The sequence below is a fragment of the Ranitomeya imitator genome, chromosome 5 (genome assembly GCF_032444005.1).
Source record: "Ranitomeya imitator isolate aRanImi1 chromosome 5, aRanImi1.pri, whole genome shotgun sequence".
Lineage (NCBI taxonomy): Eukaryota > Metazoa > Chordata > Amphibia > Anura > Dendrobatidae > Ranitomeya > Ranitomeya imitator.
Genome location: NC_091286.1, coordinates 24,619,514 through 24,635,848, shown reverse-complemented (window position 1 = coordinate 24,635,848; position 16,335 = coordinate 24,619,514). Strand labels below are relative to the sequence as shown.

The 16,335-nt window shown below is 41.3% G+C and overlaps 1 protein-coding gene across 4 annotated transcripts in view; it reads left to right on the top strand.

The window, feature by feature from the left end:
- LOC138681159 (calpain-8-like) overlaps positions 1–16,335 on the top strand; it is a 52,838-nt gene that overhangs the window by 34,962 nt on the left and 1,541 nt on the right. For all 4 annotated transcript variants that reach the window (XM_069768442.1, XM_069768440.1, XM_069768441.1 and 1 more), the window contains 9 exons: positions 3,021–3,229; positions 3,730–3,766; positions 7,870–7,920; positions 8,623–8,686; positions 9,171–9,229; positions 10,441–10,509; positions 10,626–10,704; positions 11,156–11,272; positions 12,344–12,402. In XM_069768442.1, the coding sequence (XP_069624543.1) occupies positions 3,021–3,229; positions 3,730–3,766; positions 7,870–7,920; positions 8,623–8,686; positions 9,171–9,229; positions 10,441–10,509; positions 10,626–10,704; positions 11,156–11,272; positions 12,344–12,402 (744 nt within the window). The remainder of the gene's footprint in view (positions 1–3,020; positions 3,230–3,729; positions 3,767–7,869; positions 7,921–8,622; positions 8,687–9,170; positions 9,230–10,440; positions 10,510–10,625; positions 10,705–11,155; positions 11,273–12,343; positions 12,403–16,335) is intronic.

The following is a 16,335-nucleotide window of genomic DNA, read 5'->3' as shown; positions in this document are numbered from 1 at the left end:
GCTTATCCTGTATGAGTGGTCACGTGGTGCCGTCCATTACAGTGATGAATATGCGGCTCCACCTCCCATAGGGATTGACTTCTGCGTATGACAGAGCCATGACAGGTATACCAGATCTGCAAACAAGGTCTGATTCTATTTACTTTAATAGAATTCAACAGGGTTCCATTGAGGTTTCAATATAATTGCAAGAGAGGCAATGGACGCTATGCCATTCTTGTCTTAACATTCTGCAGCTTCCATCAATTTATTTCAATAGCCACATCTAATACTAGTGGCCACTGTTGTGTAAATGTACAGTACAGACCAAAAGTTTGGACACACTTTCTCATTTAAAGATTTTTCTGTATTTTCATGACTATGAAAATTGTAAATTCATACTGAAGGCATCAAAACTATGAATTAACACATGTGGAATTATATACTTAACAAAAAAGTGTGAAACAACTGAAATTATGTGTTACATTCTAGGTTCTCCAAAGTAGCCACCTTTTGCTTTGATCACTGCTTTGCACACTCTTGGCATTCTCTTGATGAGCTTCAAGAGGTAGTCACTAGGAATGGTTTTCACTTCACAGGTGTGCCCTATCAGGTTTAATAAGTGGGATTTCTGGCCTTATAAATGGGGTTGGGACCATGAGTTGTGTTGAGCAGAAGTCTGGTGGATACACAGCTGATAGTCCTACTGAATAGACTGTTAGAATTTGTATTATGGCAAGAAAAAAACAGCTAAGTAAAGAAAACCGAGTGGCCATCATTACTGTAAGAAATGAAGGTCAGTCAGTCTGAAAAATTGTGAAAACTTTGAAAGTGTCCCCAAGTTCAGTTGCAAAAACCAACAAGTGCTACAAAGAAACTGGCTCACATGAGGACCGCCCCAGGAAAGGAAGAACAAGAGTCACCTCTGCTTCTGAGGATAAGTTTATCCGAGTCACCAGCCTCAGAAATCGCAGGTTAACAGCAGCTCAGATTAGAGACCAGGTCAATACCACACAGAGTTCTAGCAGCAGACACATCTCTACAACAACTGTTAAGAGGAGACTTTGTGCAGCAGGCCTTCATGGTAAAATAGCTGCTAGGAAACCACTGCTAAGGACAGGCAACAAGCAGAAGAGACTTGTTTGGGCTAAAGAACACAATGAATAAACATTAGACCAGTGGAAATCTGTGCTGTGGTCTGATGAGTCCAAATTTTAGATCTTTGGTTCCAACCACCATGTCTTTGTGCGACGCAGAAAAGGTGAACGGATGGACTCTACATGCCTGGTTCCCACCGTGAAGCATGGAGGAGGAGGTGTGATGGTGTGTGGGTGCTTTGCTGGTGACACTGTTTGGGATTTAATAAAAATTGAAGGCATACTGAACCAGCATGGCTACCCCAGCTTCTTGCAGCGGCATGCTATTCCATCCGGTTTGCGTTTAGTTGGACCATCATTTATTTTTCAACAGGACAATGAGCCCAAACACACCTCCAGGCTGTGTAAGGGCTATTTGACCAAGAAGGAGAGTGATGGGGTGCTACTCCAGATGACCTGGCCTCCACAGTCACCAGACCTGAACCCAATCAAGATGGTTTGGGGTGAGCTGGACCCGCAGAGTGAAGGCAAAAGGGCCAACAAGTGCTAAGCATCTCTGGGAACTCCTTCAAGATTGTTGGAAGACCATTTCCGGTGACTACCTCTTGAAGCTCATCAATAGAATGCCAAGAGTGTGCAAAGCAGTCATCAAAGCAAAAGGTGGCTACTTTGAAGAACCTAGAATATAAGACATATTTTCAGTTGTTTCACACTTTTTTGTTAAGTATATTATTCCACGTGTGTTAATTCATAGTTTTGATGCCTTCAGTGTGAATTTACAATTTTCATAGTCATGAAAATACAGAAAAATCTTTAAATGAGAAGGTGTGTCCAAACTTTTGGTCTGCACTGTATAGCCAGGCACAACTTCTATCAGCTTGATTGGTGATGGTAAAGTGATCGCTGCTGCCACTCTTAAATAAAGGCGTTGTCTGCCATGAGTCAAAGTGTTTAAAAAAACATAGATTGAACACTAGTACTATTTGGAGACATTGATAGAGTTTTTGAATCTTTCTAAGAAAAATATTTAGAATTGAGAGTCCTTAGTGGTTGATACCTTTTAATGGCTAACTGAAAAGATGGTAGCAAATTGCAAGCTTTCGAGACTACTCAGGTCTCTTCATCAGGTATAGACTAATACAACATCTGAAGAATCACATATTTATGCACAACACAACACAGAAAAATGACATAGATAAGACAGGTGACGTTAAGCAGAATTACCATTACGTGAGTGATAAACAGTTATGTCCATAAATATTGGAACAGTTCATAGATAAGGAGTGTGAATTATTTATTGTCCTCTGATTGGGGTCTGGTTCTGTTATGATGCCCCCACAAGGTTTGAGGAGCAAATTCCTTAGTTGATGTAAAAAGACATAAATCCATGCGACACATTCATTCCTGCACTAAGTGTGTCAAAGGTCATCATCAGCTTATATTCCCAGACTCTTCTGTCTCTCTGAGATTTGAAGTTACCTTTTAATACAAGTAATTTCATGTTCATAATGCTGTGATCGGGGAGACAAAAATGTATTGCCACAGGTAGATCCATTCTTTTTTCTCTTATTGTGTGGCGGTGAGAGTTTATCACTCACATAATGGTAGTTCTGCTTCACGTCACTTGTCTCATCTATGGCATTTTTCTGTATTGTGTTGTGCATAAATATGTGATTCTTCAGAATTTCTATTAGTCTATGCCTGATGAAGAGACCTGAGTTGTCTCGAAAGCTTGCAGTCTGTTACTTTTCAGTTAGCCATTAAAAGGTATCAACCACTGAGGACTCTCAATTCTAAATATTTTTCTATCCACTGGCTAACACGGTACCAAGATATATATCTATCCTGAATCATTATAAGTAATTCTAAAATCTTTATCCCCTCTCATGCCAAAGATACAAGTCTTTGTCTCTATGTTTTTATTATGTGGCCTATATATACCAGGTTAAGGCTTCGGATGAAATTCCTCTGGGAAAGGAGTTCTTTGATGACAATGACTATGTGGCATTCAGTGAATTTGAATCAATGCGTGAAATATCAAGAAAATATGAGCTTCTTTCGGGGGATTATGTCATTGTGCCAGCGACCTATAGAACATCAGATGTAGCTGATTTTTACCTTCGTATCTTCACTAAGAAACCAACCAAAGCACAGTGAGTACTCTATGCGGAAATAATTCCATCACTTGGGAACAACTCTTATAAATTAAAATTCGCTTTTGTCGTTCCTTATGTTAATATCGCAACTTAAAGGGGATTTTAAACCCAAAATGGTTATCTGGCCATGCTGTAGTAAATCAGATGTCAAAGGTGCAGCAAACATTTATAAAAAATGTCTATTTTATTTATGGAAATATTGCCATATTTTTATTGAGCTGTAGCTTCAATTTTGGCAAAATTGCGAACAGGAAATGCAACCATATTAATTGCCATCTTTGAATTGTCTTCTCAGGAAAACAGTCACTTTGTTATTGACAATTTCGAAGACACTAATTCAGGGGTGATAACTAATATGGCTGAACTTACTATTAGCCCCCCTAACTTCTGACTTAATATGATATACAGTAGTTGACAGGAAATGTTTAAGGAACATGATCACATTTGCTTTTTATGAGGGACTCTCATGATCTACCTATACTTTTGCATTATTCTAGGGAAGCAGAAGGAGGGGTGCAGGCAAATATATGGCAGGTAATATGGTTATATCTTTATGGTATGGGTCTAATACAGTGCCTTAAAATAGTATTCATACCTCGTGAACTTTTCCTCATTTTTCACTTTACACCCAGAAACTTAAACGTATTTTATTGGGATTTTATGTGATACCAACACAAAATGACAAGTATTTGTGAAGTGCAAAAGAAATGATGCATGCTCTTCTAATTAATTGAAAAATTCAAATCTGAAAATTGTGACATGCATTTGTATTCAGCCCCTTGTAGTCTGATACTTCTAAATAAAATCTTGAGTGACCAATCGCCTCCAGAAGTCACGTAATTAGTAAATTACGGACAACTGTGGATAATATATATTCAATATAACTACAACTGTTCTGTGAAGGGCTCAGAAGTTTGTTGGAGAACATTAGAGATCAAACAGCATCATGAAACTTAAGGAACACACCGGACAGGTCAAGGATAAATTTGTGGAGAAGAAAAAAAAGCAGGGTTAGGTTATAAAACAATAGCCTGAGCTCGGAACATCTCAAGGAGCAATGTTCAATCCATCATCCAAAAATCAAAGTAGCATTGCACAACTGCAAGCCTACCAAGACATGGCCATCCACCTAAACTGCCATCTCAGGCAAGGATAGAACTAATTAGAGAAGCAGCCAACAGGCCCATAGTCAGTCTTGAGGAGTTTCACAGATACACAGGACAATTATTACTCGCTTACTCCACAAATCTGGCTTTTCTGGAAATTGGGCAAGAAGAGAGTCATTTTTGAAAGCAAGCTCATAAGAAGTTCAGTTGTGCAGTTTGCAAAAAAAAATGTAAGGGATACAGCGAGCATATGGAAGAAGGTGCAGTGGACAGATGAGACCAAAATATAACTTTTTCGACTGAATGCAAAATGCTATGTGTGGCGGAAAACTAACACTGCACATCACCCTTAAAACACCATACCCACAGTTGATTGTGGTGGTGGCAGCATCATGCAGTGGAGATGCTTTTCTTTAGGAAAGATAGGGAAGCTGGTCAGAGTTGATGGGAAGAATTATGAATCTAAATACAGGGTAAACCTGGAGGAAAACCTGTTAGATCCCGCAAAAAAATTTGAGACTGAAGCATAGGTTCACCTTCCAGCACGACAACGACCCTAAACATGCTGATAGAGCTGCAATGGAATGGCTTAGATCAAAGCATACTCATCATGTGTGTAAATGGACCAAAGTCCAAACCTAAATCCTATTGAAAAACTGTAGCAAGAATTGACAATTGCTGTTCGCAGACGCCTACATCCAATCTGACTAAAAAGGCTGCATCGGACAGACTTGGCACAAGCCAATCCATCTGACAGATTCAAGCGAAATCCCAATACCCTTTAACACCTGTACAGGGATCTGGTTTTACAATAGGATCCAGTGGAATACTACCACATATGAGCGGCCATCTAAAGGTAAGAAAGGTTACCAAGCAGAGTCAGAGCCAAGAGGTCACGTCACAGATAAAATCAAGATACATAAGAATAATCAGAAATTTAAGCCAGGGTCTAAACAGGAATAAAAAGTTGTTGTTCCAGTATCTGGTAAAATACTTCTTTCTTTATTTTAAGTCCATTAAAAACATACAAAAATTACAAAGGTTGTATAGACAGGGCAAGGGAGCAAGACGCGTTTCGAACGCTCACTTGCGTTCTTTATCACAGCTTGTTGTCTGGTGTGGATCCACCTGGTTCCGTGCAAGCTGGACTTCAAGTACTAGGTGAGCTGGCTTTCTCTTTACTATATCTAAACAGGAATACACTAGAATCAAAGAGAAGACACACACCTAGCCAGTGAAACACTAAGCTATATCTGGCAGCTTTCAGGAGCAAGATGGAAGGTTTAGTAGTGTGTGGTGCTCTCCAATTGGCGGGAACTGATAATTTCAGCTGGGCATTGCACGCACCTGTGGCACCCCAGGGGTTCAGGTACCACAGTGGTATTGCCTTCCTCTCGGGGAGGGTAATGCCATGCCTGAGACAGGAGGAATCCCTTTGGCAGGTAACCTTACATGCAACACATTCTGACTCCAGGCCAGAAGGGGGAGCTCTACACCTGACTTGAGGGGAGCTGCTCTCTCTGGTCGGGAGGATGAGTCGGTTGCCAAGCAGTTAAGCAGATAGTTGACAGTTGGTAGCAGACAGTGAAGGAGCACAGAGATACTTAGGAGCTAGAGAAAGACTGCTACTGGGCCTCTCTAAACTGAGCGCAGAAACCGGGTACCGAGAGCCCGAGGCTGAGGGGGACTGCAAGCCCCACGGTAGAACTGGAAGGCATGAAACTAAATGGGACTTGCCCACATAATACCTGAGGTACAGCAGCAATCAGAGTCCAGAGTCACCGTGAACAGAGACTGCTCAAGTTGCCTACCGTACAGGTACTGTTCCTGGACAGGGAAGAAAGAGGGCCTTGTTAGAGAGCTACAGGCAGCAAGGGACCACAGACCAGCACATAGTGGAAGGCTCCCAAACTGACCTGTCAGGGGGATTTTCACCTGTCTTCAGGCTGCCTGGACTCCAGCTACACCTGTTACCGGTACCCTGGACTAAGGTTGAATACCATCTCAGTAAACCAGGTATAGACTGCCACCCTGTGTCCTCCAATTATTTGCGGCATTCACCATCCCTGCCAAATACACTGGAAGCCCTAGGGACACCGCTTCACCTGTAGGAAGTGACACCATCTTTGCTGCAGCACCATCGCCCCCAGAGGACCCCTTTAAGCAGCGTCGGTCACCTCTGAGAACCACAGATGGCGTCACAAACTTTCCTTATTTCCACAACCCCTTTAAAGACCATTTTAATTGGGTGCCCAGGGCCACGGACTGGGTCACTGCCACCGTGACCACCCATTTAATCGCGAGCTGACCCGGTACTGAGTACCCCACGGCCCTGACGGGGGACTCACACCCACACTGTCACACTGAAACTGCAGAACCCAGCCACTCTAACCTCAATGGCTGGACAGAGCCCGCCGTCCATAGCTTCTGGTTCTCACATCTCCTCTCTCTTTTAATGTCAGTGAAATTTATATACAGTATGTGTGTGACTGAATATATGTGTGTGACAGTTTGTGGACAGAGTTGCAGAATATGCTTGTCTCGAACCATCTCCGCTGCGGTCTGCCATTCTCCTCCAGCCGCAGTGGAGCCTGCTCAGCGGAGACATTGATCCCAGCGTCTGGCTCAAGCTGATACTGTGCGGCTGGTTACTGCTGTCCTTCCAGGCTCAGCCATTGTAACCAGTACTGATCAGTGGCAAGCAGGCGTCCCTGGGACGAAGTCCTGCTTTTCTTCTTCTGAGCATGCCCAAGGGACGACCTCTCATTGGAGGTCTGGGGTCACATGCTCAGGCCCTGTAGCAGCTCCTATTGGGCCACTAAGAAGGTCCTGGAGAGCTTCCGCTATAAAAGGTTTGCATGGCCGCATGGCCATGCGCTAGTATAAACTTATTAAAGTGTGTGTGGATGTATGCCTGTCGATGGATGAAAGCTCGGAATCATTCCCATCCCTAGTGTTGTTGACTGTTCGCGAATGTTGGAAGCTACCTAGCGCCTGACAGTGCTATCCCGCACCGCTAGCACACGATACTGCGTCTTATAGCAGTGACCGCCAGTACGGCGCCGTGCGCTAATAAAGCATTTTCCCGGCCCAAGTCTGGGTGGTTAGTGGCGTCCGCCAGAGCAGCACTGCATGCACTCTTGAGCATTAAATTATTAGTTCTATTTATCTCTGACACCCCAGTAGCGGTGTCGAGCGCAAGAGGTCTAGAGGAACTCTTTCCCTGAGTCTTGGGATAGAGTTGTGTGACTCCTTGCTTGCGCTCTTTGTGCAGTACCGCTGACCTGTGAAGCAACAGGGTTCGCTTCCTTCATACCTGGTGAAGCTAACACATGTGTGTATCCACATTATACCGCCATATAGTCCGTCATTACTCAGCAGCTGGTTCCATCTCTGCACGGTGGACCCCGGGCTGCGAATACACCTTATACCACCCTTATAATTATTTGGTGCATTCCGCTAGCCCTAATAATGCTGATACTAATTTTGTTTTGGGAAATAAAAATGTATTATTTTCTAATTAATTTCCAGCCTGTCCTTACTCCAGAGAAGGATTGTGAGTTTGACCTTTTGAAAGATGAGGTACATTTCTATTTATGTATCTATTATCCATCATCTATCAATTTATTATCTATCTATCAATCGTCTACGGTATCTATTATCTATCTACCTATTATCTATTTATTATCTATCTGTTATCTATCATCTATCTATGATCTGTCTAATATCTATCTATTTATTATCTATCTATTATCTTTCTATCTATCTATTATCTATATATCTATCTATCTATCTATCATCTATCCATCATCTATTATCTATCTATCATCTATCTATTATCTATCTATCTATCTATCATCTATCTATTATCTATCTATCTATCATCTATCCATCATCTATTATCTATCTATCATCTATCTATTATCTATCTATCTATTATCTATCTATCATCTGTTATCTATCATCTATCTAACTCTCTATCTAGATACCTATCTATATATGTATTTATTATCTATCTATTTTCTATCTATCATCTATCTATTATCTATTTATTATCTATCTTACTTGCAAAGTGCTGCGGAATATGTTGGCACTATATAAATAAAAATTATTATTATTATCTATCTTTCTATCTATCGATCTATTACAATCTATCTAATATAACATATTATATGCTATATAATATATTATAGCATATTTATCACAAATCTACCTATTGAATATCTTTCTACCTTTTAACCATCTATGTCTGTATTAAGCCATTGCATTCTATATATTCTATAGTTACAGAAAGGTGAATTCAATGAGAATGAAGTGAAGGACATGCTGGATAAGATGTTAGCAAAATGTAAGTTATGTGATGCCGGATGATATTCAGAGTGAGTAAATAATAGTAATACTGTACAATAATAGATATCACTCTTATTATATACTGACAGACATGGACACAGACAGACAGACATATATACGGACACAGAGACATGCACACACATTCAATCACACACACATGTAGACAAACAGGCAAACACACACGGACAAACACACACCCGCACACAGAAAGATACACACATATGCACACAGACACATACTCGTGAACACACATCCGCAGACACAGAAACACGCATACTATGGACACATACATGCACAGCACACACCTTTTATTTTTCCACCTGGACATAATTAGCAGAAGTATATTTTTTATATCAAGTTACTGGTTTATCAAAAATAAAGTATTAATATTTACAGTTAATGACGGGGGTGAAATGATTCTGCCATAAAGCAATAATCAGTTTTAGATCAAATGTATAGAAATGATATTTCTCTGTGTGCAGATCCTGAGTCTGTGGTGTTTGCTATAAAAACCATCCGAGATCTGGTCAAACTCATGGACGTATCCTTTTCTCAAGCTCTGGAGCAGGTCCAGTTTATTTGAGGCACCTCTCACACTATGTGATGACCTGAAAGGGACGTAATGCCTCATAAAATATTCTGGCAACGGACGAATATATTTTCTTTTATTTCACAGAAGACACAGAAGAAAATGAACGAATCAGTTCATAACAAATCCAATTTGTTCTGAATTTTCCCAAAATGATAACTCACCAGAATCTGACATCTTTTGGAATTCAATTCACACAAATCCAGAAAAAAAAGTTTGACTACTAGCCACGGTCATGCTGTATTTTTTGAGGGGTGGGAAGGGGTAAAAAAAAAAAAAATAGAAGATTATACTCACCTGGTCTAGTCCTGTCCCACAACCGTCCTGCCAAAGCAGCTCTTGGATCAGCCTTAAGTCTGGATCTTCAGGTTCTCACTAGGCTTCAAGCGGCCGGTGAAGGATGGGACATTGCGTTAAAGGTAAATGAAGTGTGTCATGGCCCCCTAGTTAGATCCGAACCAAAGGCTGATCATATGTGTGGGATGTGTAGTGGCAGGACAGGTGAGAAACGAGTCTAAGACAGGTAGGTATTTTCTTTTACAATTTCTTAAACTCTTCCCAATCCTTCAATGATTGCGCTTTGGGATTTCGAGAGACATTAGAGCAAATTAAATGTCTTCTGTAGACAAATTATGTCAGATCTAATCAAATGATTTTAGCGTGAATCTGCCTGAAAAAAATTTACATATGCCTTTCCGGTGTAATCTTCCATTTGGAGGGTACAGGCTCTAGAAAGAAAACAACAGGACATTTGTAGAATTTTATCACAATATTTGGTTAAGGCCTATTGATTAGGTGGCTCCTAAGTGGCTGATGGCTCCATGATCCTATATCTCACTATGGTCCACATTATACGGAGACCAGGTGATCATTTTTGTGGCTAGATCAACCACATTTCTGCTAAGGGATCACCTGGTGAAGGGGATTATCTTGATTAACCCACCATGGACTAGTACAGAAGGAGTGGCCATAGATGAAGGGAACAATGCCCAGCACTAGAGTTGGAATAGGCGAGTAACAATTTCTATAGAACGTACTTGACCTTACCTTGTAAAACCCTGCCCAGCAATATAGTTATTTTAGGAATTCTTATTCCCCTCGCCTTAAAAAAATTTCAATTTTACACCACAGAAATAAAAAACCCTTAACTGCATTGTTTCCAGGTGGACTATACTAAGACATTGAGCGTAGAAGAATTTAAGAAGACCTGGCTCAAGGTGGAGACCTATTGGGTAATGACCACTATTCCTTTCTACGTGTCCATCATAATTATTTACTAGGTGATATTCTCAGGTTTAATAAGACAACATTTATTAGTGAATATGATTCTTTCTCCTTAACTTTTTAGAATATTTTCGAGTGTTCGGATTCTGACAAAAGCGGAACTCTTTGTGCTGCTGATTTGCGAAAAGCGTTGACGAAAGCAGGTAAATCACACTAGACAAAGAAGAGTTTTCATTGTATTGGACATAATTTACCAAGGCCTGTCATATACTAACGACAGACCATGAATGTAGAGATTCTGGAAAATATCTTTAAGGTGCGACTTACTTGATAAGAAGATTCAAAGGTACCAGATAATCTAAACCTACTGGAATCTCAGTATTTTCCGTAGTCATAATGAAACTTTATGGTGGTACCAGAGTTTTAGCAAATGCAGTTATTAATTTTATTTAAAAAAAAAAGGGTAACACATTGTTCTGTTATACTTATTTCACAATTTTCAAGATTTCTTGCTGTCAATAGGAACTTTTACTACTTTGGTAACTTGTTCTGTTACAGGCACTACATCATATTGTAGCCCTTGGTTGTTCATCTTTGGTGCGTTACCTAAAATTTAATTTTTAACATTCTTTTATTTTTTTTTCTATTTTTCAGGTTTTAACTGTAATACCAGATTTCTAAATGCGATAGTCGAAAAACTCGCCCATGACAACCTCAACATGGACTTCAATACATTTGTTTCCACTGCAGCAAATCTGGAAACCTTGTTCAGTAAGTGCTATATTAATATTACACACAAATTTGCATATAAATATCCATAGATGTACATAGTGGTCAGCATAAATGAGAACGCACATTTTGAAAAGTAAGATTCTCACTGAACGTGAGCAATTTCCAAAATTCCGATAAGACTGAGAATACGTTTTATCGTATAACATGAAGTTACGGTAAATTATAAAACTTTCATAGCAAATTCTTCAATTTTACTCATATTAGCTGATACAAAAAATGAATACACCCCACATCAAATACTACTACATCTGGTGCTTTGTATGACCTCCATGACTTTTAAGGACAGTACCAAGTCTTCTAGGCATGAAATGAACAAGTTGGCTACATCTATATTTTCCATTCTTCAAGAATTACCTCTTTTAGAGCCTGGATGCTTCACGGATTGTGATTCTCAGCTTGTTTCTTCAGAATTTCCCATAGGTGGTAGATTGGGATATGAACAGGTGACATTTTGCCAATGAATCACTTTCACCCTGTTCTTCTTCAGAAACAACAGATGTGTGGTTTGTGTCATTGTCATGTTGGAAAAGTGCATTTTTTATTAATATTTCTAAATGTATGGCGCCTACAATAAATCATGGTGGTGGCAGTGTCCTCATGTGGGGCTGCATGAGCGCTGCTTGTGTCGGGGTGCTACATTTGATGGTATCATGAATTCACAGTGTACTACTCTATAGTGAAAGACTATCACTCTGTGCTCTTGGAAGACTTTCATTTTCCAACATGACAGTTATACGAAATACACACCTGCTGGGTGTCCTAACTCCTCTGTGTTGTTGATTGGTGTGGTAGACATTGAGGCGGAGCACCACCAGTCGCATCAATTAATATCAAAGGGAAGACATTAGGAAGACTTTATAGTCAAAACACTTCATTATAAAGTGCACATGGTCAAAGTAAGACATATATGAAGATCTATCGCATGTTAGGTTGAGAATATTTGCTTTCAGATCCCCTTTAAATATCTATGACACCAATTTTTGCTGCCACAGAGTTAGTTAAAGAGGAAGAGTTGGTATCACATATCATATTATTACTTTTTCCCTACAGACATGTTTAACATTTTGAAACCCGATGAAGGTGGATTGATCAATCTATCCTTAGATGAGGTGAGTAGAACAGATTTTGATACTCATTTTATACATTTTATGAGAAGTAGATTTAGAAATAGTTAACATTCGTTAAGAGTTCAGACTTAGAGAAAATAGGTTTCTAGAAGAATGTACCCATACCATAAATAAACGATTAGAGGGTATTGGTTCCAGTACAACTATGATCCTCAGAATGTCATACAGAATATTCAAAAAGTTCAACCAAGGGATGGGAGAGGACATGCTACTTATTCGGCACCACATTGGACTGGCATGCGTTCAAAGTGGCGGTGCGTCTGTCCATAACTGGTCTCTGGAGATTGGAGCACTGGTCATAGCACAAAATTAACTGGCTATGGTGAACAAAGGGTGTTTGGAAAACATGAGGATGAATTACAACAGCTCTACAGAAAAATAGTCACATGCTTCTTTAAGAATGCGCCATCAGTTAAGAGATTGTTCTGGACTTTAACCTAGATGACCTATCCTTAGGATAGGACATCAAGGTATTATTGGTGGGCATGCAACACTCGGCATCCCCGCTGATCTTCCCAGGGTCGGTGGAGGCCGAGACTGCTCAGTTATGGAGCTGCACAGTTCAGTCGACTGTATAGTGAGAGCGGCATATCCGCCACTTTTTCAAATGAATATACAGACAACAAAGCGGTGCTGTGCAGACCCGAAACTGAGCAGTTCTGGCCGCCGACATCTGGAACAGCTGATCGGCATGGGTGCTGGGTATCGCACCTCCTCTGATGAGACATTGATGACTTATCTTAAGGATTAGCCATCAGTGTTAGAGTCCCGGACAAACCTTTTAATAATCTTTTGTTTAAATCAAATTTTTCTCCAAAATTAATTTTTTATGCTCTTATTTTGTTTTTTTAATTTTCCGTATGCTTATCAATATTTTATTATTATTATACATTTTTATAGCGCCATTTATTCCATGGCTCTTTACATGTGAATACGGGGCAAATATAGACAAATACATTAAACATGAGCAGATAACAAGGCACACGAGTACATAAGGAGGGAGGACCCTGCCCGCGAGGGCTCACAGTCTGCAGGGGGTGGGTGAGGATACACTAGGAGAGGGAAGAGCTGGCTGTACGGCTGTTCAGTAGGTTGAGGATCACTGCAGGCTGTAGGCTTGTCGGAAGAGATGAGTCTTCAGGTTCTTTTTGAAGGTTTCTATGGTAGGCGCAAGTCTGATGTGTTGGGGTAGAGAGTTCCAGAGTATGGGGGAAGCACGGGAGAAGTCTTGGATGCGGTTATGGGAAGAAGAGATGAGAGGGGAGTAGAGAAGGAGGTCTTGGGAGGATCGGAGGTCGCGTGTAGGTAGGTACCGGGAGACCATGTCACAGATGTATGGAGGAGACAGGTTGTGGATGGCTTTGTATGTCAGTGTGAGGGTTTTGAACTGGAGTCTCTGGGCGATAGGAAGCCAGTGAAGGGCTTGACACAGGGGAGAGGCTGGGGAATAGCGGGGGGACAGGTGGATTAGTCGGGCAGCAGAGTGTAGGATGGATTGGAGTGGTGCCAGAGTGCTAGAGGGGAGTCCAGAGAGTAGGAGGTTGCAGTAGTCGAGGCGGGAGATGATAAGGGCATGCACTAGCGTTTTTGCAGTGTTGCGGTCAAGGAAAGCACGGATCCGGGAAATATTTTTGAGTTTGAGACGACAGGAGGAGGCAAGGGCTTGGATATGTGGCTTGAAAGAGAGGGCAGAGTCGAGGATCACCCCGAGGCACCGGGCGTGTGGGACTGGGGATAGTGAGCAGCCATTGACATTGATGGATAGGTCTGGTGGAGGGGTAGAGTGAGATGGGGGAAAGATGATGAATTCTGTTTTGTCCATGTTCAGTTGTAGAAAGCGAGCAGAAAAGAAGGCTGAAATGGCAGACAGACAGTGCGGGATTTTGGTAAGCAAGGAGGAGAGGTCAGGTCCGGAGAGGTAGATCTGCGTGTCATCAGCGTAGAGATGGTACTGCATACCGTGGGATTCTATGAGCTGTCCCAGGCCGAAAGTGTAGATGGAGAAGAGTAGGGGTCCTAGAACAGAGCCTTGAGGAACACCGACTGATAAGGGGCGAAGTGAGGAGGTGGTGTGGGGGAGGGAGACACTGAATGTTCTTTCTGTCAGATATGACGAAATCCAGGAAAGGGCCAAGTCTGTGATGCCAAGGGATGAGAGGATTTGTAGCAAAAGGGAGTGATCTACAGTGTCAAAGGCAGAAGACAAGTCCAGGAGAAGGAGGACAGAGTAGTGTCGCTTGCTCCTGGCAGTTAGTAGGTCATTGGTGACTTTAGTTAGGGCAGTTTCAGTTGAGTGATGGGAACGGAAGCCTGATTGTAAATATTAAAAATTATCTCTGAAATTGCAGTTTTCACATTGCCCATTAGGCCTAATTTTAACCTCATACTGCCTATTTTGTACAGATCAGTTTGCATCAGTCTCATTATCGCCACAGACATGATTACAATGACAGATAAACCTATGTGTACAATGCATAAAACGGATTACCCAGCATTCATTCAATAAGTGATATCACATATATGCAGTAGATAACACAGGATCCACCATTCACAATAGGTGATGTCACAGCTCACCTCCTCCTCCTGTACAGTGACTGATAACACCTCTATATACAGTAGATAACACAGGATCCACCATTCACAATAGGTGATGTCACAGCTCACCTCCTCCTCCTGTACAATGACTGATATCACCTCTATATACAGTAGATAACACAGGATCCACCATTCACAATAGGTGATGTCACAGCTCACCTCCTCCTCCTCCTGTACAATGACTGATATCACCTCTATATACAGTAGATAACACAGGATCCACCATTCACAATAGGTGATGTAACAGCTCACCTCCTCCTCCTCCTGCACAATGTCTGGTAACACCTCTATATACAGTAGATAACACAGGATCCACCATTCACAATAGGTGATGTCACAGCTCACCTGCTCCTCCTGTACAATGACTGATAACACCTCTATATACAGTAGATAACACAGGATCCACCATTCACAATAGGTGATATCACAGCTCACCTCCTCCTTCTCCTGTACAATGACTGATAACACCTCTATATACAGTAGATAACACAGGATCCACCATTCACAATAGGTGATATCACAGCTCACCTCCTCCTCCTCCTGTACAATGACTGATAACACCTTTATATACAGTAGATAACACAGGATCCACCATTCACAATAGGTGATGTCACAGCTCACCTCCTCCTGTACAATGACTGATAACACCTCTTTATACAGTAGATAACACAGGATCCACCATTCACAATAGGTAATGTCACAGCTCACCTCCTCCTGTACAATGACTGATAACACCTCTATATACAGTAGATAACACAGGGTCCACCATTCACAATAGGTGATGTCACAGCTCCCCTCCTCCTCCTGTACAATGACTGATAACACCTCTATATACAGTAGATAACACAGGATCCACCATTCACAATAGGTGATGTCCCAGCTCACCTCCGCCTCCTGTACAATGACAGATAACACCTCTATATACAGTAGATAACACAAGATCCACCATACACAATAGGTGATGTCACAGCTCCCCTCCTCCTCCTGTACAATGACTGATAACACCTCTATATACAGTAGATAACACAGGATCCACCATTCACAATAGGTGATGTCACAGCTGACCTCCTCCTCCTGTACAATGACTGATAACACCTCTATATACAGTAGATAACACAAGATCCACCATACACAATAGGTGATGTCACAGCTCACCTCCTCCTCCTGTACAATGACTGATAACACCTCTATATACAGTAGATAACACAGGATCCACCATTCACAATAGGTAATGTCACAGCTCACCTCCTCCTGTACAATGACTGATAACACCTCTATATACAGTAGATAACACAGGATCCACCATTCACAATAGGTGAT